Here is a 21,315-nt window from a genome sequence, read left to right on the forward strand (position 1 = left end):
CGCTCAGATAAGGTGTGTGTCAAGTGCAAGTTAGATTCGCCTTATGAGGTGAATTTGATGCTGCCAAGACAGCAAGCCCAAAGTATACCAAGGTATCTTTGGAGTACTTGACCTAGGCAAAATACATTGTACTGAACCATGGCTCGACACGCGCATTTGCACTGAAGCAATTGCTGCAGTTGTTCCAGCAGCGACAGCCTTGATACTGAGACACTTTTGAGCTACTTTGGTGCACGTCTAATTTCTGCTGCTGGACCAAGTACACGTCACGTATCCATGGCTTCGGCGCGTCGAGTCGCATGGCAGTTGGTTGGTAGGCCTCCATATACGTACTTACTTGTACGCAACATGGCGTTGGACGATATGCTTTTTTCTCAACGCAGGGCACGTGGAAGCACTCCCCTCCCTCGGGTCGGTCAACTCAGGGCTTTTTCCCTAGATATATATCTACCTAGGCAGCTAGGTATGTTGGGTGGTCTAAGCAGGTCCTCTGTACTTTCAGTGAGAGCTTCTCTGTAGAGTGCATTTTAAACCGTGACAGAGAACACAAGATTCCGCAAAAGAAAGAAAGAAAGAGATTTGAAAACGAGGGGGCGGGAGGGCGAAAACAGCTCTGGCGGCAAATGCTTTCTGTCAACTGCCCGAAGCACCTGGACTCGACCCATGCAGAGAAAGAAAGTGGGAGACTTCGGCAGCTACCTACCTACCTAGGTATATCTTTGAGATAGGTAAGTTAGCGCAGCTACACGCCATACATAGTACATACTTCATCCCCTTTGCCTTGTTTTTCACTCTTCTCATTGATATATTCTCCGAGCTAGCCAGGCATCCCTGGTTCTCGCAACCGCCCATGGCCGCCTCCCCCCCTTCCCAACATGACGTGAAACATTTTCTTTTTGTTTCTCCAGCAAACGTCGTGTCGTCTGTGTCGGTCAATTCACGGTCGCCCTCTTGCCCGTCCGTACGAATGATGACGGCTGTTTTGTTTTGTTTTGTTTTGTTTTGTTTATCCTCCTCTTCCATCTGCCAACCCTTGTATCCCAACCCCCGATTCTCACATTTGCAACTTTGGTTTTGACCCCTCTTTCTCATAAATTGGTTGGGCCGTACTCTGGCGGCCGATTTCGATGCTACTGTCATGCATTGATTTTCCATGGGCCGCAGAAGAATGTTCTCTGCTCCGAAGCCAAATCGAATACAAGACCGAGATTCAGCCTCTTCAATAACATGCATTCCAGTAATCAGATTGAAATCATTAGCGCAAGTCTTGCGCAGTTGCGATGCTACTAGGGCTCCGAAACCGCCTGGTTTGCCACAGAAATGTGATAATACGGCAAGCTACTATGCTTTCTGGATTGCATGACCAGAGAAACTTACTAGTGGTCATTTCCAGCCGAGTGTCCCCGTCCCAGACTAACATTTTCAAATGTTTCCATCTGCACGACACTGCAAGACGACAAAGGCCGACCAGCCACGGCATCATTGCATGTAAGCTGGCCACCCTATCGGCCGCGCCCAGCCAGGGCTCTAGGGGCTAACTCCAGAGTGGACCGTCGCCAGATAACCCTACCATTACAGATCCACACCCATGCCGATGCCAATGTCCATGTCCGCGCAATGCCCGTGTCTGGGTATGTTCATGCCTCCAGGATCTATGCCGTGGCATGTTACAGAGACGCAATTGCTAGGACATGTGTGGCTTAATTACCGTCCTTGTGGCTTTCGTCTCTGTTCATGAACTCATCCCCTAATAGCCCTTGGTTGCTCTGTGTCGTATGTAGACCCTCAAAGGTCGATGGGTTTTGCGAAAGAAAGCAGCCTAATTGCAACAAGCGACACGTTGGAATATCGGGTATGGAAAGGCTTTTTGACTTTACCTTATCGGCTGCAAGGGACGACAAGGGCAGCGATTCATCGGTTGACGATTACGCTACTTATCGACGCCTCCCAAGCAAGGAGTGAGGCATGTCGGCCACAGTATAACAAGATGGTCCAATGGGGCAGTCGGTACTGCACCAGTGTGCGACTTTGCCCATATGACAGGCGCTGATGTCTTGGTCATAGCAAAATTAACGTGAAGTTGCTAGGTTTGGCCATTCATGGACTCTCAATTTCTCGTGTTGTCTTCTGCAGAGAATGCCGGCCTAGGTGGACATCGGTTTTCGAGGCGTTGCTTCTCAGGCGCTTGCAGCTGAGTCCATGGGAACAGATTGGCCGAGTGGTGCCCCCCAACATTCAAGCATTTTCGCACACGAGAAGAGCGTAGAGACGTTAGAGATGACGGCTTGGCTGTGTCATACGTGTACGGACACTACAAGTATTCGTATATCCCCTTACCTAATCGCGTCTGGAAGGGTTGAACCGGATTCTTGTTGTTATTGTTGTTACTGTTGCTGTTCTATCTGACATAAGGACCAGCTGTTACCAGCTGGCTCTAGATGAGTCCTACAGCTGTTATTTCCATGCCGTCCATGAAACCACTAAGAATTGCCGGACTATTACTTTACGCGTAACATCACGTCTACCTTCCACGCGTCTGACGTGGTGATCATCAAGGTGTCGTTCTCGACACTCACCATTACTTTACCTCGACACTCCTGCTCTCCCCTGAGTTGTTTAGTTCATGAATGCGAGGTTTATGGAAGAGACGTCTTCTGTTCGATACTAATCGATCTTGCCTGTGACAGGACAGTAGCCTGGGCGTCATACAAGTGATGCAGCACTGGACATCAATTCCCAAGCTTCGTAAAAATGCCCACAATCAAACCCATAGAGGACCGCACAGTGAGCATTACCCCTGGCATCTCATGCCTTACGGAAAGCCCTCGTTGATCGTACTGACATTGTCTTACCCCTTGAAGGTCCACCAAATTCAGTCCGGCCAAGTCATCGTCGATCTCTGCTCCGTCGTTAAGGAATTAGTAGAGAACAGCATTGACGCCGGCGCTTCTAGCATAGGTACGGCCATTCAATGCTCACCCATCCAAACCCCCCTGCCGTTACCTTTCTAATTCTGGTTTGTGTATTCACCTCCCCTAGATGTGCGCTTCAAGAACCAGGGGCTAGACTCCATTGAAGTCCAGGACAATGGCTCAGGCATATCTCCTGACAACTACGCGAATGTAGCCCTGAAGCATTACACCTCCAAGCTCTCAACCTACTCCGACCTCAGTACCCTTGAAACATTTGGTTTCCGTGGGGAAGCCCTGTCGTCTTTGTCTGCCCTGTCGCAGTTCAGCATTGTTACATGCATGGACAAGGATGTCCCAAAAGGCACCAAGCTTGACTTCGAGTCCTCGGGAAAGCTCAAAGAGACGCATGTTGTTGCCGCCCAGAAAGGCACCAACGTCATTGTCGAGAATCTCTTCCACAACCTTCCCGTGCGCCGCCGCGAGCTGCAGCGCAATATCAAGCGGGAATGGAACAAAGTCATCGCGCTCTTGAACCAATATGCCTGTATCCAGACAGGTGTCAAATTCTCCGTGTCGCAACAGCCCACAAAGGGCAAGCGTATCGTCCTCTTTTCTACAAAGGGCAATCCCACTACGCGCGAGAACCTTGTAAACATTTTCGGTGCTAAAACAATGACTGTTTTGGTCCCTCTCGACCTGGCGCTCGAGTTCGAGCCTACTAGTGGGCCTGCCTTGAAGTCAGCTGTTAAGGACAATCAGGTCTCTACCGAGGTGCGCGTCCAGGGCTACGTGAGTCGGCCGGCCCACGGGGAAGGTCGTCAGACACCTGATCGACAAATGTTCTTCGTCAATGGCAGACCTTGCGGGCTGCCTCAGTTTGCCAAGGTCTTCAACGAAGTTTACAGAGCCTACAACGCGTCGCAGTCCCCTTTCATATTTGCAGACATTCAACTTGACACCCACTTGTACGACGTCAACGTTAGCCCGGATAAGCGCACCATTATGTTGCACGACCAGAACCGCATGTTAGAGTCTCTGAAGGAGGCTTTAGCATCTCTTTTCCAGTCTCAGGACTACCCTGTTCCGGCCGCCCAGCAGTCAACGCAAAGGGCTCAGCCAAGCAGGATCGTGGCTGTTGCTCAGAACGACATTCCCGACAACGAGAAGGGAGGCCGGAAACCGGCAGCAAGCTCAACTCCTGATGATGGTTTCAGCTCCGACTACGGCAGCGAGGACGATGACCAACCTTTCCCTTGTGATAAGCCAAGAAAGAGGACTCGTACCTCGAAAATCAGGAAGCTTACACCTGCAGACATCCAGTCACAGAGCTTGATCAGCCGGTGGGTTGGGCGAACAACAAACGATAAAAACGTAGAACGCGAGGAACGAGAGACACGATCTCATTCTAGGGTTTCTCCTGCGAATGAAACAAGCATAAAGAACCCGCCGGCGCTGCTCTCATCCGACGTGTCTGGTTTGGAAAACGAAGCAGCTGGGGACACTCCTGGGTCTCCGACGACCCAACCTGAAGCTCGCGCTGTTACTACCAAGACACCTCAGCAAGTCCTTGACTTCAACGCTCGACTTGCCGAAGCCGTCGACAATGATGGCACAGCTATGTCCCCCATCAATAGCTTGCGGCTTAGTGCTAGGACCGAACGTAAAGAACAAGCTCAAATTCCGGCCATAACACCGCTTCGAACGCCACGAGATGGGCATCTTGCACCTACACCAGTCCCTCGGCTACCTAAGCGGTCAGCTCCGGAGGTTGCGACAGTAACCATTGGCGAAAGCACGGTTACAAGCTCTATTGAGACCACGCCTAAGAGAACCAGAGTTAGGTCAGAGATATCGCCTTTGCCAGGGCTGGCATCAAAGACGACTGCATTCAAACCATTGACAATTTCTGCGACAGCGAATTCCTCTTTTGGCTCGCGCCTATCCCAGATGTTTTCAGCGGACCACTCGGTTCGGCACGGAAAGAAAAGTCAAGAAAGTGTCAAATTATCAACGCAAGCCGATTTTAGTATAGATGCCGACTCGGATAATGAAGGGTCTAACCAGGACAATCGGCCGAATGGTTCACCCCTGGACGAGTTGATGGACGATGCTACTGTCGAGAAAGTCCCAGCAACTTCTGGAGTCCTCGATGAGCTCTCAAGTCCGACTGCCAATTCAGGTGTTGAGTCGCCTGAGCCCAGCAATGGATTGGCGGTAGTGTCAACAACGGACAATGGTGAAAAGCAAGATTTGTCCAAACAAGCCAAATACGCAGATCACAGGTCAAACATTCTCAAGGGGGGTATCAAACGAAAGGACGCCACTCTACAGCATAACCAAGACTTGAAGACCGATGCAGCAGGCCTGCAGTCTCGCATCCATGTATGGAAAGCAGAGCTAGAACGCGCCACCCCGCCGCGGAGCCGCTCTACAATGGCCTGCGGTATCGAGGCAGACGATGCTGAAGAAGTTTTGTCCCTGATCATATCGAAATCAGATTTTGCCAAAATGACTATTGTCGGCCAGTTCAATTTAGGATTTATCATTGCTGTCCGTAACGCGACGAGAGACGGGGAGAGAGATCCCTCGGGGGACGATGAGTTGTTTATCATTGACCAACATGCGTCAGACGAAAAATATAACTTTGAGAGGCTGCAGTCGACGACGGTCGTCCAGTCACAACGTTTAGTGCACCCAAAACAACTAGAGCTCACGGCCTTGGAGGAGGAGATAGTCATGGAGAATATTCCAGCCTTGGACGTCAACGGGTTCAAGGTTAGTGTAGACAGCTCAGGCAATCAGGCGGTAGGGTCTAGGTGCAAGCTTCTCGCTCTCCCCCTGAGCCGTGAAACGACCTTCACGCTGTCCGACCTCGAAGAACTCATCTCTCTGCTTGGTGACCACCACTTAACCGAGGCCCGCTCGTCTGTCCCGCGGCCATCCAAGGTGCGCTCCATGTTCGCCATGAGAGCGTGCCGCAGCAGTGTTATGATCGGAAAAGCTTTGGCACAGAAACAAATGGAGAAACTCATTCGCCACATGGGTGAGCTGGACAAGCCTTGGAACTGTCCGCATGGGCGACCAACAATGAGACACTTGAGCGGGCTTGGTCCCTGGGACGATAAGGGGTGGAAAGAAGCCGAGCCTCGGGTCAACTGGGCTAAGTACGCTCAGAGTTGAGCAGCAGCTACGTTTTGCGATGTAATCATTTCGAGGTGTCGCCGCTCGAAGGGACTTGACCAGGCTCTCGTAAGATGTAGTTCGTGGTCATTAATACAAGCAGAAACTGAGGCAGGCGTTTTGCAGTAGCCAGAAATGTCGATGTTCGTTGCATATCTGCAAGCTAAGAGATTGGGAGCGGTCAAGAGACACGGGCTGTTTGAGTCGATATCGGCTCCAACCCACTGAATTCCAGCAAGCCTCTAATTTACATCACGTCGTTCGTAACACAGTGGCCCGCACCAGGTATCAATAGGACCTGTTTTCTCCTTGCTGTCCTGACGAAGCTGTCTTACCATACAATCATAATCGATGTTGGCGTCGTGAATGAGCCATTAAAATTCCATATGCACTCCGAAACAAGATACCGCGATCTGCACCATTCGCTTCCATTCGTTGCCAGCGTCATTTTTGACCAACTATCCCTCCATCACATTATAGCGCGAGTAGCCGCCATTTGGCACTGCAAGGCCTTCTTCGGCAACCTTACTGCTCACATTGCGTCGTCCATAGGCTGAAGAGTACTGGTTCTTCTCGAAGTCGTTGCCAGATGACACCTGTCGGTTGCTTCCGATCATGACGGGCGGTGTAGCAGGCTTCAGCTCGCCGTAGGGCTTCGAATAGAAATCGGACTCGGGCTGGATGGAGCTATCGCGGTTTCGTGGCCAAGCACTAGGGGCGAGCGAGGAAGGCCTCTCGTCGGCAATATCAAACGTGCCGCTAGCCCTTTCCGAATTGAGGTTCACCTCCGACAATGAGGTATCTTTCAGAGAGTAATACGGCGTCTTGGTTCTTGGCGGAGTGGCGTGAGGGTTGGATGCCAGTGGGTTTGGGTGAGATATGTTTCCGACGTCGTTCTCGAAGTCGCTGCCGACGAGGTCATTCTCGTCACGCTCCGAGTCAGAGTTGTCTGCGGCGTAGGATTGGTCGAGCGCCTCGTATGCCTTGTTATTCCTTTTCTTCTGCTCCGCGACGAGTGCAGCATCCATAGCACGATTCCGTTTTTGTGTGCGTGAAATAAGCGAGTCCGTTGCGAACCAGGTTTCTGTAAATTTTCCGGCGTTGCGGCCGTCGCCCTCAGACGTCAGCATCGCATCGGACAAGATAGGCGATCGGGACGACTGGGCATTCGTTTCGTGAAGCGGGACTTCAGTATAGGAACCACGGTACGAGGAGCGAGGTGCGGACATACGCGCATACTCGCTGATGCCTGCTGCCGAGTTGCGTGGAGAATTACTCGGGGTGATCTGGTATTGGCGGCCGGGCAAGTCGGCGAGGGAGTCGCGGGTGAAGCTGGATACGTCGGAGCCGGCTCGTGTGCGCTGGAAGGGGATACTTGGAGGTCGAGATACATCCTCATATGGGGCACCTGATCGGCGCCGGTCCTCGAGGGGGGTTGACATTCGCTTCTCGCTATCGCCGCTTACAGATGTCGCAACGCTGGATTTGTTTTTCTTGTGCTTGGCGCGGGTTGTGAGATGGTCTTCCAGGGGATTCATGTCTGGAGGCATCTGGGAAATCCTGCGGAACATAAAGCCAAGCCAAATTGAGATGCATAGGGAAATGAGGTGCAAGCTCCCAGCACCGATGAATGTATAAAAGATAGCAGGGACGAAATAGTCTAGCAGGCTTTGGTCGGCAAGCCGCGTCTTCCACGCAGCGCTACTGCTGTGAGCATTAAGAGCACCGTATGCGTATAAGGGCATAATGCCCAGATCCGAGATGCAGGCGAACAGCTGGTAAGCGGTGGAGGAGGCCGGGCTACGACCAACGGCAGGTCTCTGTAAGTGATAGACGGCATACAGGCAGTGCACTGTAGCGACACCCGGCTTTGAGGTTGTCAGCTCTGTAGCGTGAAGAAGACATGGCAGATGTGAAGAACAAACCGTAATACGCATGACCCAGCTGGCGAGGGTTTCGACGTTGGTCAGCAAAATGAGCAGAGCAAGGAGCCCAGCGGCTCCGATGAGTTCGACGACTCTCAAGCCCAGCTGAACAAGCCGAATGGACTTGATCCAACTCTTCATCCTTGGACTGAGAGAGACATAGTTGTTGGATCGATGAGAAAGCACCAAGTGTGCACTAAAATGCCATGGTCAGTCAGCACTCCTTTTGAAGGTTCCGACGGATACACTGAAGGCAGGACGATGGACTCCAAACGAGATGAACTCACTCGGGATGGCGATTGAAGACAATGAGAGGCCCTTCAGGCTTCGGTATGCGTGGTTTCGGTTCCCAGCTCGCTCGAGTCACGGCCTTGGGGTCAAACTTGGGCTCGGGAAAGCGGGCGTCGCGGTCATGGCTCACAACATTGTAGAGATACGGCGGGTGAGCCATTGTCGCGGCCCTCTTGTTGTCTTGCTAGTCGAAGAGGGTAAAGTGTCGGGAATGCGCGAGTGGACTCAGGTAGAAGTGGCCTGGCTGGAGTGACACCAGCTCAGCGAGTAACCGGGCCGAATCCGATGCGGTCGGGACTCAGTCTCTCTCTCTCTCTATCTCTCTTTCTCTCCCTCTCTCTGGCTCTATAAGCCTTTGCCTTGTGATGGATGGGCAACGTTGATGAAGGAGGATGCACAGCTAGATAATAGTAGTGGGAACGGCGAGATGAGATAGTTTAAGAGTAGAACATTACAGTCCAAGACCAAAACCAGGCACAATCAAGTCAAAGCGGGTCAAGGCAAGCCGGACAGATGCCTCAAGCTCGATACCTATGGTGCAACGCATCACCATCATCAAGCTGTTTGGTCACACACACAGGTTGCTACAGTAACGTAATGTATTAGAACTTGGACTTGGCTGCAGCGCTGAAAGTTGTCAACCTCTCACTGGCCAAGGAACCATAGCGCGGGAGGTAAGACGGGATATCCACCGAACCCCCGGGCACTAGGCTGGGATTGGCAAAGTGTTCAACGCTTGAACCAGGCCTCCATGTCAGACAAAATTCGGTTGGAATCAACTTTGTTTGCAACAACTCCTGTCCGACCCGGTGGTTTAATCGCGGCAATCGCAAGGGACGAGCCGATCTTTTGTTACGGATAGTTACTGCGTAATTTCTCGGCTCTGATTATGTTTTACCCTAGTTTGCATATGTAGCATGCTGACTCCTCTGGTTGTGCAGCTTCTGCACCGATATTGAGACATCCACCAACATTATACCACTGCCAGTCCCGCCCGCCGCCACATGTCCGAACTCCGGGGGTTTTATCCGACAGCTTTCACCAAGACGCATTCATTTTGACACCAATTGTCTACCACTCATTTTCTTATCGTCCTTTCCTCCCAGATTAGGCTTCGCCCCCATCATCCTATTCCGTCCAACAAGTCACATCACCAAGTGCTATCGCTTGCAAGTGGTCTTCAACCAAAGATTGATTGGGCGGCCGAGTTTTTGGATCCCGGCCCTTTGCCAATTACCATCATTATCATGCTGCTATTCCGAGCCCGGTATCGGTCGGGTCCTGTATGTAGCCATGTTCGGCCTCCGGTGGGCGCCAGCGGCCCCGGCTTGCGTCCGATGAGTACAACTACTCCTGCAGCGAGGCAGACACGTGGATCTGACACCCCGTTCCGCCTGGCTGTCGTTGGTTCCGGACCCGCCGGCTTCTATGCCTCTTACCGCGTTATGTCACAACTCCCGCAAACCAGGGTCGACATGTACGAGGGGCTGCCCGTGCCTTTCGGCCTCGTTCGGTTCGGAGTCGCCCCGGACCATCCCGAGGTCAAGGTTGGACCTCTTACAATGCCAACTGCAACATGCGCGCGCCACTGACAGAGGCCAGAATTGCCAAGAAAAGTTTGAGGAAGTTGCGAGCTCGCCCGCCTTTTCCTTTATGGGTAATGTATCCATAGGCGACTCCGGCCTTCACCATGACAGCTGTACTGTTCCATTTCCCACACTATTGCGCAACTACGATGCCGTGTTGCTGGCATACGGGGCTGCCAAAGACCGAACTCTCGGCATACCTGGAGAGTCTGACCTCCATGGCGTGTATTCGGCCCGCCAGTTTGTCGGTTGGTACAACGGGCTTCCAGAATACGCCGGACTGGCACCGGATCTTTCGAAAGGCGAGGAAGCCGTCATCATAGGCCAGGGCAACGTGGCTCTGGACGTCGCCAGGATGCTCCTCGAAGATATTGACATTCTACGACGAACTGACATCACGGAACAGGCCCTGGCTCAACTTGCGACCTCTCGTGTCAAACGGGTCCGTATTGTTGGAAGACGTGGACTAATGCAGGCGAGTGTGATGGAGAGCTTGACGATGGCAGAGAACTCTAGCTGACGCTTTGTTCAGGCCGCCTTCAGCATCAAAGAGGTCAGAGAGCTGATGAAAATCCAAAGCACTGCCTTTCATCCCGTGGACAGAACCCTGGTCCCACCAGACATCAAGTCGCTACCCAGAGCAGCGAGGCGCTTGATGGAGGTAGTCGTCAAGGGATCCGCGGCCCTCCCAGACGACGTTGACAAGTCATGGTCGCTTGACTTTTGCTTAAGCCCTATTGAGTTCCGGGCCAGCGAAATGGTCCCTTCTGATGTTGGGAGCACAGTCTTCGAGCGGACCGAATTGTCTCACAAGTTCGACCCTGGTGCTCAAGCACGCCTTACCGGGGAAACACTGAGATTGCCTTCGGACTTAGTCTTCCGGTCTATCGGTTACAAGTCCGTACCCTTGCCAGGGTTCAAGGAAGCCGGTGTGGCGTTCGACGATCGGCGAGGCGTTGTCATGAACGACGGCCGCGGCAGGGTTCTCAGCATAGATCAAGCTGAAGTCTCTGACTCGATCCAGTCAGGAGTAGCTAATGGTATATACTGCGCCGGGTGGGTAAAACGAGGCCCAACCGGCGTCATTGCTTCAACAATGCAGGACGCCTTTGAGACAGGCGACTCGATTGTGCAGGACTGGCTTTCTGGCTTGCAATTTCTCCCTCAAGTCAATGCAAAACCCGCTGCTGGCTGGGAGGGCGTCCGGGCGGAGATTGGCGAGTCTGCATCTAAAAGGATTGGATGGGACGATTGGCATACAATAGACGACGCAGAGAAGGAAAAGGGTCGAGCCGCAGGCAAGAAGCGGGAGAAGTTTACGTCAACGAAGGCCATGCTCGAGGTTCTATCATAAACAGCCACGCCAAGTAGTGTAAATCAGGTTCGAGGAAAAACCAATCAGCCACTTGCAAAGAAGAAAATTATCCCATTTCTGTACATTACAAAATCATTGCTGCTTAATCTTCTCAGTCAACTCGGGTACCTTGTCAAACAGATCGCCAACCAGTCCCACATCCGCCACTTGAAAAATTGGAGCGTCCGCATCTTTGTTGATAGCTGCAATAACTTTGCTATCCTTCATACCCGCCAAGTGTTGGATAGCACCGGAGATGCCGACGGCCAAGTACAGCTGAGGCGCAACGACCTTGCCAGTCTGGCCAACTTGAAGGCTGTTGTCGGCGTAGCCACTATCGACAGCAGCTCTTGAAGCACCAACAGCAGCACCTAGAGAGTCGGCAAGGGGAAGCATGACCTTGTCAAACTCCTCCTTGGACTTGAGACCTCTGCCGCCAGACACAACCTTGCTAGCAGTTGAGAGGTCCGGCCTGTCAGACTTGGCGAGGTCCTCCGACACCCACTCAGTAGTGGACTGAGACTTAGGGTCAACGCCGTCCTCGACTGCAGCCGAGCCGCTGGCGACTTCTGCGGCAGAGAAGGCTGTACCGCGAATCGTGACAATCTTGATAGCATCGGAGGATTCAACGGTTGCGATGGCGTTACCAGCATAAATGGGACGGACGAATGTATTCTCGTTCTCGATGGAGGTAATGTCGGAGATTTGCTGGGAATCCAGAAGGGCGGCAACGCGAGGCATCAGGTTCTTGCCAAAGGCAGTGTGTCCGGCGATTATGTGGGTGTATCCGCCCTTCTTGATGTTCTCAACCAAGAGCGGCGCGTAGTTCTCGGGCAGGCCCTAAACATGAGATTTGTGTTAGTAGCCTATTTTTGTTGTGCTCTTCTTCTCTTTCTTTCAATGGGTAATGCCGACCTTGTCATAAGCGGCGTTTTCAACCGCAATGATCTTCTCAACACCCTCAACCTTGGCCGCCTCATCGGCAACGCCCTTGATGTTGCTTCCCGCCACGAAGCCATGGATGGGGCCACCCAATTTCTTCGCAGCAGTGATGGCGCTCAAAGATCCATGATTCAGCTTTCCCTCTCTCTGCTCCAGAATCGCGAGGGTGGAAAGCAAATGTCTTGTCGACCTAGATCGGAACCCCAAAAGCCCACTTGACGCCGCAGCAGCCCCACTGGCAGCGGCTCTTCGAGCAAGAAAGAGCATCGTCGCTTGCGCAAGCAAATTCGAAACGTACTATGTAGATCGTAATCGGCGGGGAGGGGCAATTGACGAGCCTCGGCGTGAACTGAGAGGCTCTAGATGAGTGATGTGCAGGACTGCAAGTTGTAGAGGAGCGGTTGGACACGGCCCGAGGTTACTACGCCGAGTTCGCATGAAGCAATCCAGCTGCCAAAAGTGCCGTCATCAATATCAGTGTTGCTGATAAGTTGAACCCCGGGGTGCACCTAGTGCAAGCTGAATCACGTCGATTGCTCATTTGGCCTGAGGAAGGAGCACTGGGTGACCGAGCTGGAATCCCATCAACTGCGGTGCCTCCACGTGACTCTTTGAATATCACGTGATTGACTGGTCAGAGCGCTCCGCTTGCCGCTTCCTGCCGTGTACAGCGAGAGGTGCGCATTGAACGTGGCTAACTTTCAGAGAGTCGCCCCTTGGAGCAGTTCCCTCCAAAGCATCGCGCCAAAATTTCTCCAGGTCTGACGCGACTCCATAACCACCCGAACTCGTCAACGTTCATCGAAACCACGCGCTTTGGAGGGGCAACACCTGTGGGCTCCATCATCCATCAACCAATTCCAATAGTTGTATGCCGTAGGTTGATTCATTCGTGCGATTTGCACCCCATTCTGCGCGACGCGGTGTCGAGCATCTTCGCGACTTTTCGTCCATCTTGATGTTCGCTTGCTCCTGAGTTTCTTTTACCAGAAATCACTATGGAAGACCAATCGAACTACGGAATCTCCAACGCCGCCTCTCCTGGCAGCAACCCAATCCTTTCGCAACCGCCTCTGCAACCTATTGCGTCCGCGGCAGGTGACGCAGCTGAAGGTATGTGACAGCGTCGTTCTGAATAGCAATGTCATTGCCACGGCTTCGGACGCCATCTAATGGTCTTGTTATAGACGTTCAGATGACCGAGGGCCCTATCGCCGAACCCGATATCAAGCAGGACAGCGCAACACCTGCACCAGGTGTCGCGTCTGACAACCCCCTAGATGCCCCCGATGGGCCCGTGCCTGAGGCTACCCAGGACGAAGAAATGGGTGGTGCTCGCGACGAAACAAAAGATGGCCAGGCTGTGGCGAAGGATGGCGATGACGCTGCTACCGGCAATGATGTTGACGGGCAAGATTCTAAGACAAAGGAGACCCTTGAATCCGCAGCTCGGGAGCATCTCATCTCGCAAACGCACGCCATAGTCCTGCCGAGCTACAGCACCTGGTTTGACATGAACACCATCAACGACATTGAGCGCAAGGCTATGTCCGAGTTCTTCAACAGTCGCAATCGCAGCAAGACTCCTGCCGTCTACAAGGACTACCGCGACTTCATGATCAATACTTATAGATTGAACCCCGTGGAATACCTTACTGTCACGGCCTGCCGGCGGAACTTAGCTGGAGATGTTTGCGCCATTATGCGCGTTCACTCCTTCCTTGAGCAATGGGGATTGATCAACTATCAGGTACATATTTGCATGATATACGCGCACTTTATAGCATGAACTAACGTTATTGCAGGTCGACGCGGAGCAACGACCTTCACACGTTGGCCCCCCCTTCACTGGCCACTTCAAGATCATCTGCGACACACCCCGTGGTCTCCAGCCCTGGCAACCATCTCCCGATGCTGTTGTTTCGACTGGGAAGCCAAACGCAGACACCGAAAAGAAGGGTACAGCAACTCCTACTGCCAAGGGCGATCTCAACTTGGAAGTCAGCCGGAACATTTACGAGGCAAGCGCCAAGGGAACGAAGCTCAACAAAACGGAGCCTAAGACTAATGGCGAAATACCTGTGACTAATGGTATCTCGGGTGTTGAAGAGGCCACGAAGACGCCCATTGTCAAGGTCAACTGCCACACCTGCGGCATCGACTGCACCAGGTTATATTATCACAGCTCGCAGGCCGATCCCAACTCTAAGACCAAGTATGATGTCTGCCCAAGCTGCTATCTCGAGGGCCATCTTCCCGGAAACCAGACCAGCGCCCAGTTTACCCGCATGGAGAATCCCACCTATACAACTGTTCTCGATCGCGACGCGCCTTGGAGCGATGCTGAAATCCTACGGCTACTTGAGGGCATCGAGAGGATGGATGACGATTGGAATGAGATTGCGGACCACGTTGGCACCCGAACGCGCGAGGAGTGCGTCTTGCAGTTCCTGTCTCTGGATATTGAGGGCAAGTACGCGGATTCAGACCTCGCCGTGAATGCCCCAACCGGCCTTGCGATGCTCGGACAGCAGGGCGGTCATCTGCCTTTCAGTCAGGCGGACAACCCTGTCATGTCCGTTGTCGGCTTCCTCGCAGGTCTCGCAGACCCTGCTAGTACGGCTGCGGCAGCCAATAAGTCAGCGGAGGAGCTAAAGCGCAAGCTTCGTAGGAGACTCGAGGGCGATAGCTCTGAGGAGCAGGCCACCACCAATGGCAAGGGCAAGGATAAGGATGGTGACTCTATGGATATTGATATCCGACAAGACGTAACGACCACGACCACGACCACGACAACAACGACGACTTTGGCGACTATTCCTATGGCCACGATGGGTGCTCGCGCTGCCGGCCTTGTATCACATGAGGAGCGTGAAATGACGCGGCTGGTCTCTGCTGCAGCAAACCTCACGTTGCAGAAGCTGGAGCTGAAATTAAAGTACTTCAACGAGATGGAAGCCATCTTGCAGGCAGAGCGAAGAGAGCTCGAGCGCGGCCGGCAACAACTGTTCCTAGACCGTCTTGCATTCAAGCGCCGTGTCCGAGAGGTGCAGGATTCACTGAAGACGGCGGTCGAGACTGGCGGGGATCAAGGCCTGAAGCTGGCGCAAGATGTGATGACGGATGGTGCCAATCTCACATTCCAGGCGGCGCCTGGACCCGGCGCGGTGCAGCCACTGAGCAGCGAAGGGCAGATCAAGAGCTTCGAGGCCTAAATTTGGTGTCTCTTTTCTCGCCGGGGTATCTTGGGTCATGACAGTGACGAGGCCGAGTTGTAGTGGGTCTGTCATTGTGCGTGTCCGCACGTGCGGAAGACGGGGAGGAGTCTTTTCTTTCCAAGGGATTTAGGTTGACGGAGACCAGGAAACGGCACGAATAATTGCGGTGAGTTCATCAAATCCGGGTGATTTTGGGCGTCGGAGGGGTTCCAATCTGCTGGGCGACTTATCGTCGCCTTGTACAAATGTATTAGATAGTTATGTTACCCAGTCGCATTTGCTGTCATTGGCGCACTTTGGTCCGTCAACGTGCTGTCGACGGTTCATATAAGCCGTCTATTACTGGCCCACTACTTGGCGTATGTGGGAGATGCAAGCATGATTCATCGGCGATCTGAACTGGCCCAGCCGGTAATTCGATCTGCGGGTCATGCTGGTCAAAGTTGTGCCCATGCCAGAGGTGTTGAAGGTCTATGGTGATAATTGCAGAGTATTGTCACATGCAATGTGGGTATTAGACACATGCAAAGAGTTTGAGATATAGAGAGGGCAAGCCATGCTACTTGTGTCGCCATTTGTGCTCTAGCTACTACGTACTAATTCGAACGTTAAGATGGTTCGTAACTGTGAACTGGCACGCCAAATCAGAATCGGATGCGTACTAACATCGCCAAGCGAAAAGCTGCAGTCAGGTGGCACGGGAAGCATGTATTTTCCACCTATTCTTTATTTGTTCCTTCCTTTCCCGCCACTCCATACAAGCCCGACAGTCTAGGCTGATGGAAGGAATAAGATGCGGAACATGACCAGGAAGTGTAGCAAGGTCAGGCTGCGCATCATGTCTATGATCCTCCGTGATATTGAAGCGCGGGGGAATGTTAGGTCCGTTCGTCCGGGACGTGGTTAGACTCGTGGGCTTCGCTGGAACCTCCGTTGGTCCAGTCCGACCCAGTCCGGTTGTGTACTCCTGTCTGTTACACAGCAGAAGTGCAGTAGTGCTGTCTTGGCAAAAGGCTTCTCGATTCCTACCCTCTCGCTTTTCGCAGATGGTCCGGACCCTACTAACGCAAGATGTTGGGTTTGGGCTGAATGGAAACCCGCCGAAGCTCGAATGACATACACATAGATGGGGAGTGTTGCGGGCCATGGTTCTAGACGAGTAAGGGAGGCAGACAACGAGCTGGAGTGTTCACGAAAGGGCTGGTCCAGGGAAATGAGAACGGGCCTGCTCAAGGACCTACCCTAGGTACTTAGTTAGGTTCCTATGTGCAAGTCAATCAAAGGATGCTTAGGTAAGTCCGCTCAAAGCCTAGGTATGCTCAATCGTTGTGGCTGGCAGCGACCCATTCAGAGCGTATCTTTTCTCGTGCGTGGAGAGCGTAGTATCTTGTGCCGACCGGTGGGCAGAGAAAACACTCGGCACAAAAAGTACGGGGGTAAAGGCGCGCAGCCACCCCTGTTTTACCTCGGCTCAAGCGAACAGCCCACTGTTGCCGGCTGCACCGCACGCGACCGAGGAAAACCTGTATTACCTAGCAAGGCCGCAACGCAAAGGGGCCATTCCATGCATAGAGCTACTTAGAGGTAGAAATCAGTGTACTGGTGTATGCTTGGATGCTCGAACAGGTACATGAGCGCTGTTGCATGGGTTCAAAGCCTGGATACGGGGCCCGAACTGTCATCTGTTACGTTTGCACATTCCCCCATTTCCACCTCCGCCGGACATTGGACCATCAGGTACCTAGGTGAGTAGGTAGGTAGTAGAAAAGGTTCTGCGTAATGTAAGCCCCGGCATCCGGACCGAGTCAATGTATTCCAGCGCGGACAGTGCCTCGGAGGAAAGGAAGAGAGGATTAAAGGGCTCCCGGAGACAAGAAATGAAGGTGCGCCCAAGGCCAACACCATCATCACACGTACATACCCAGCGTACGCCGACTTTTCTCTTGTTGCCTCCCTCTGCCTTCCTCTTTTCTCTCCTGTCTACACTCGCTCCATCTCCGTTTGTCCCTTGAAGTTTCTCGGGCTAAGTTGGCAAGAACCTCCATCTGGCTGCGTTACACCTGAGTTCTTTCCCCTCGGCACGACTGAAGACCCATATCCCCACGCCGTCTTCCCCACATCATCATCAACCTACCTAGGTACCTACATATACCTGTACTATGTACCTAGTTTACGCTAGGTAGCCACCCTGTCACCTCCTGCCGTTGGCCACCAATTCTAGTTACCCTACAACTACACCTCGGGAGTCCAGCCATCGACCATACGCTCACTAACTATCCGTTCCTCCCTTGGAGAAAAACAAGTAAAGCTATCCCAAGCCGAGGAGGTATCGTCGATAAGCGACACTTCTTCTTTACAGGAACACTCTCCGTCGCTAGATTTCCTCGCCACCGAGAGCTTGAAGCAGCACATGGGCAATCCCCATACCCCGTCCCCCCCAATTCCCCATAGTCGACCCCCGGTACTGAGCTGTAACCGCGTCCTTGACTCCTCTCCCTTGGCTCCTCCTCCACCAACCTAAGTAGGAGAGAACAAGGATCCGAAAGGTACCTCGCCCTTGACACACACTAAACACCAACCCCCAACCACGCACCCTTGCTCGATTGACATAGGTAATAAAGCCAGTCCCGCGTGGCATCTGGGTTTTGGCTTGTGACAAGCAGCCACTTTCAGTCCGTTCTTTCCTAGGCTCTTTTCCTACCTGTCGCCCGCAACGGCTAGCCTAGCCTCCGCTCCGATCCACTCCGAAAGCTGACTGACTAGACTTGCTGCCGCTGCCGTCTACCGTCTGTCCTACCGCGGATCTTTCTGCGGCTACGTGTGCCACTGCAACTGCAATTGTTTGGACACACCAACCACACACGACTACCACCACCACCACCACACGTCTTCCCTCTTCAAGAACTGGTCATGTCGGCCGCTCTACGAGCTTTGGAGGCTAGGTCTGCCACGGTACGAACGTCGCCGTTGAGAAATCTAAGGTTCAATCGTCCTGTAAGTTGTCTTCCTACACCTTGCCTGGCGCACTACTCCCGAGTCCATATATCCTCGGCTCAGTCCTATCATCCTTGATCCCACCCCGCTCCGCTTGTTTGACTGGCTCCATCCGTTGTTTTTGGCGTCTCTTCCCACCGACACCTGTCGCCTCTTTTGCTACTTCCCCCAATTTGTGCCCTCGAACACTTCATTGACCTTACCCCAGACCTTTGCAACAGCCATGTCGTCCACCACGAAACGGAACAGCAGTTCCCTTCCATCCGGTACGTTTTTCTGCCTCTTATTGCGTTTCTGCAACGTTACCAATCCGATCCAAGCCTTGCAAACCCGTGCGGTTAACCGTTCTCGGACCGTCCTCGGGCGCCATGATTTGCTTTAAACAAAATCGGCTGACATTTTCTCGCACACAGGATATGTCGAGGACAAGTCCAAGGGCCCTATGTTGAGATTCCAAGACTCTCTGCCCCGACTACCGGTACCTACGCTCGAAGAGACGGCCGCGCGCTATGTCAAGACACTACAACCCCTTCTCTCCGAGTCCGAGTTCGCCGCCAGCAAAAAGGCCGTGGAAGAATTTGTCAAGGCTGGCGGTATCGGCAGCAAGCTCCAAGAGAAACTGCTGGCCCGTAGAGAAGACCCTGCCAACCGCAACTGGCTGTACGAGTGGTGGAATGACGCGGCATACCTGAGCTACAGAGACCCTGTCGTTCCCTACGTCAGCTACTTCTACTCTCATCGTGATGACCGACGGAGAAGGAACCCTGCCAAGAGAGCCGCCGCCATAACCTCGGCCGTCCTCGAGTTCAAGAAGCAAGTCGATGACGGCACCCTCGAGCCCGAATACATGAAGAAACTGCCCATCTGCATGGACAGCTACAAGTGGATGTTCAACACGAGTCGTGTTGCCGCAAAGCCTGTCGACTACCCCGTCAAGTTCTCCCACAAGGATCATAAGTACATCATTGCCATCCGCAAGAACCAGATCTTCAAGATACTACATGAGGTCGACGGCAAGCAGCTTAATGCCTCTGAGCTCGAACAGCAGTTTAACAAGGTCTACGAGCTGGCTCAGAGAGTCCCTGCCGTTGGCGCGTTGACCAGTGAGAACCGTGATGTCTGGGCCGATGCGCGCGAGATTTTGCTCAAGGCTAGCCCGAAGAACGCTGCTGCTCTGGAAGTCGTCGAAGCGTCTTCCTTTGTCGTCTGCCTTGACGATGCCGCTCCTGTCACTCTCGAGGAGCGTGCGCACCAATATTGGCATGGCGATGGTGCGAACCGCTGGTACGACAAGCCGTGCCAATTCATCATTAACGACAACGCTACTTCGGGCTTCATGGGAGAGCACTCTATGATGGATGGAACCCCTACACATCGCCTTAACGACTTTATCAACGATCTCATATTCAACAACAAGATTGATCTCTCTGACCCGTCGATCCGCTCCAACCTGCCGGACCCTCAGGTCGTCAAGTTTGAAGTCACGAAGGAAGTCCAGGCCGAGATTGACCGCGCCAGGAAGGACTTCCATGATGTCATTAGCCAGCACGAGCTCGCCGTTCAGGCCTACCAGGGCTATGGCAAGGGCCTGATTAAGAAGTTCAAGTGCTCACCCGATGCCTATGTCCAAATGATCATTCAGCTGGCCTACCATAAGATGTACGGTAAGAACCGCCCCACGTACGAGTCGGCCGCTACTCGCCGCTTTCAGCAAGGCCGTACCGAGACGTGCAGAACGGTATCGGATGCCTCCGTTGCTTGGTGCAACGCTATGGCGGACCCTAATGTCGAAGATAAAGACAAAGTCGACCTGTTCCGACAAGCTATTGACTCTCACCTCGAGTATATCACGGCTGCTTCAGATGGCAAAGGCGTCGACAGACATCTCTTTGGCTTGAAAAAGCTCCTAGAGCCTGGCCAAGAGCTGCCGGCCATCTACCAAGACCCTGCCTTCACGTACTCGTCTTCCTGGTATCTGTCGAGTTCGCAGCTCAGCTCCGAGTACTTCAACGGATATGGATGGAGCCAGGTGATTGATGCCGGATTCGGCATTGCCTACATGATCAATGAAAACAGGTATGTGACAGGAAACTTATTTACTGCATTGTACTCTCCAAGCGGTCAGCTAACTGGCACAATTCTCACAGTATCAACTTCAATGTTGTCTCCAAGGGTCTGGGCAGCCAGCGCATGAGCTTTTTCCTGAACGAGGCTGCGGGCGATATGCGCGATCTTCTCACTCCCACCATCAAGGCAGCCAAGGCTAAGTTGTAAGACTCGAAAATGAAGTATAAGAGTAAGCATGGACCTAGAGGCGGAGAACCTGGTCTGGGCCGAATGGAGCAGAGAGAGAGGGAGAGAGAGAGAGCGCGCCTGTATGTGTGGTGTGTTTTGTCCCCAACGAGTCCTGTACTTGTGATTTGTATGTGGGCGGTCAGTTCTGTTTGACATCGATACAGTAGAAGCATTTCCGCAACATGATAGAATTGACCAGCGGTGTCGACACGGCGCCGTGATCAATTTGGTTTTTTTGTTTTTATTTTCCTGAATATCTCCATCATCTTATATTTTCACCGTCTTATATCATATATCGCCAATGTAGATGTCATGTCAGCATTGGCGGCATAGAAAGCCAGGTCATGTTTCACTCTATCTTCTTATTTCTACCACCCATCAACGTTGCTAGAGGAGAAATGCTTGGCAGGGCGCTGAAAATGTACGCTGATCTAAACAGAAAAGAAGGCAAACTCGGGAGGATGAAGAGGATGACAACGGGGTCAAACGAGACGCCATTGACAATTCTATACAACCAACAGTAGTACTTGAGTGGGACGGGACACCCAGGTCTTCATCTGGAAACCGCCTCTATCACTGTCAACGCTGACTACCATAGCCCTATACGCGGCAATAATC

At 52.8% G+C, this 21,315-nt stretch overlaps 8 protein-coding genes across 8 annotated transcripts; 4 read left to right on the forward strand and 4 right to left on the reverse strand.

The window, feature by feature from the left end:
• Nucleotides 1-609: 609 nt before the first annotated feature.
• Nucleotides 610-1,486, reverse strand: LY79DRAFT_157643 (uncharacterized protein). Its single transcript, XM_060551117.1, has one exon. It carries the CDS (start codon nt 1,231-1,233, stop codon nt 700-702), a length of 534 nt encoding a protein of 177 aa, XP_060415645.1. The 5' UTR covers nt 1,234-1,486; the 3' UTR covers nt 610-699.
• Nucleotides 1,487-2,751: 1,265 nt separating this feature from the next.
• On the forward strand, nt 2,752-6,092 carry LY79DRAFT_512591 (DNA mismatch repair protein MutL; the record flags this gene model as incomplete). The annotated part of the gene is made up of 3 exons (XM_060554385.1): nt 2,752-2,784; nt 2,862-2,958; nt 3,040-6,092. The coding sequence occupies 3 exons, from the start codon at nt 2,752-2,754 to the stop codon at nt 6,090-6,092; spliced, it is 3,183 nt and encodes a 1,060-aa protein (XP_060415646.1).
• A 458-nt stretch (nt 6,093-6,550) lies between these two features.
• LY79DRAFT_512613 (uncharacterized protein) lies at nt 6,551-8,468 on the reverse strand (the record flags this gene model as incomplete). The annotated part of the gene is made up of 3 exons (XM_060554388.1): nt 6,551-7,960; nt 8,018-8,213; nt 8,305-8,468. The coding sequence occupies 3 exons, from the start codon at nt 8,466-8,468 to the stop codon at nt 6,551-6,553; spliced, it is 1,770 nt and encodes a 589-aa protein (XP_060415647.1).
• A 1,177-nt stretch (nt 8,469-9,645) lies between these two features.
• On the forward strand, nt 9,646-11,248 carry LY79DRAFT_512811 (uncharacterized protein; the record flags this gene model as incomplete). The annotated part of the gene is made up of 3 exons (XM_060554417.1): nt 9,646-9,855; nt 9,911-10,336; nt 10,427-11,248. 3 exons carry the CDS (start codon nt 9,646-9,648, stop codon nt 11,246-11,248), a joined length of 1,458 nt encoding a protein of 485 aa, XP_060415648.1.
• A 93-nt stretch (nt 11,249-11,341) lies between these two features.
• LY79DRAFT_512720 (electron transfer flavoprotein domain-containing protein) lies at nt 11,342-12,457 on the reverse strand (the record flags this gene model as incomplete). Its single annotated transcript, XM_060554407.1, has 2 exons — nt 11,342-12,088; nt 12,164-12,457. The coding sequence occupies 2 exons, from the start codon at nt 12,455-12,457 to the stop codon at nt 11,342-11,344; spliced, it is 1,041 nt and encodes a 346-aa protein (XP_060415649.1).
• A 731-nt stretch (nt 12,458-13,188) lies between these two features.
• LY79DRAFT_512627 (SWIRM domain-containing protein) lies at nt 13,189-15,405 on the forward strand (the record flags this gene model as incomplete). Its single annotated transcript, XM_060554391.1, has 3 exons — nt 13,189-13,303; nt 13,378-13,940; nt 13,996-15,405. 3 exons carry the CDS (start codon nt 13,189-13,191, stop codon nt 15,403-15,405), a joined length of 2,088 nt encoding a protein of 695 aa, XP_060415650.1.
• Nucleotides 15,406-15,958: 553 nt separating this feature from the next.
• LY79DRAFT_549829 (uncharacterized protein) lies at nt 15,959-16,720 on the reverse strand. The gene has a single exon (XM_060557505.1). It carries the CDS (start codon nt 16,553-16,555, stop codon nt 16,097-16,099), a length of 459 nt encoding a protein of 152 aa, XP_060415651.1. The 5' UTR covers nt 16,556-16,720; the 3' UTR covers nt 15,959-16,096.
• Nucleotides 16,721-18,625: 1,905 nt separating this feature from the next.
• On the forward strand, nt 18,626-20,676 carry LY79DRAFT_578737 (choline/Carnitine O-acyltransferase; the record flags this gene model as incomplete). Its single annotated transcript, XM_060559969.1, is given in 3 exon segments — nt 18,626-18,668; nt 18,816-20,478; nt 20,490-20,676. The coding sequence occupies 3 exon segments, from the start codon at nt 18,626-18,628 to the stop codon at nt 20,674-20,676; spliced, it is 1,893 nt and encodes a 630-aa protein (XP_060415652.1).
• Nucleotides 20,677-21,315: the final 639 nt, after the last annotated feature.

This window comes from Colletotrichum navitas (genome assembly GCF_030913465.1).
Source record: "Colletotrichum navitas strain CBS 125086 chromosome Unknown LY79scaffold_20, whole genome shotgun sequence".
Taxonomy (NCBI): domain Eukaryota; kingdom Fungi; phylum Ascomycota; class Sordariomycetes; order Glomerellales; family Glomerellaceae; genus Colletotrichum; species Colletotrichum navitas.

Bases quoted from the DNA above. Each gene is read 5' to 3' on its own strand.
- LY79DRAFT_157643 (XM_060551117.1), bottom strand. From the start codon at position 1,233: ATGCATGTTATTGAAGAGGCTGAATCTCGGTCTTGTATTCGATTTGGC.
- LY79DRAFT_549829 (XM_060557505.1), bottom strand. From the start codon at position 16,555: ATGGCCCGCAACACTCCCCATCTATGTGTATGTCATTCGAGCTTCGGC.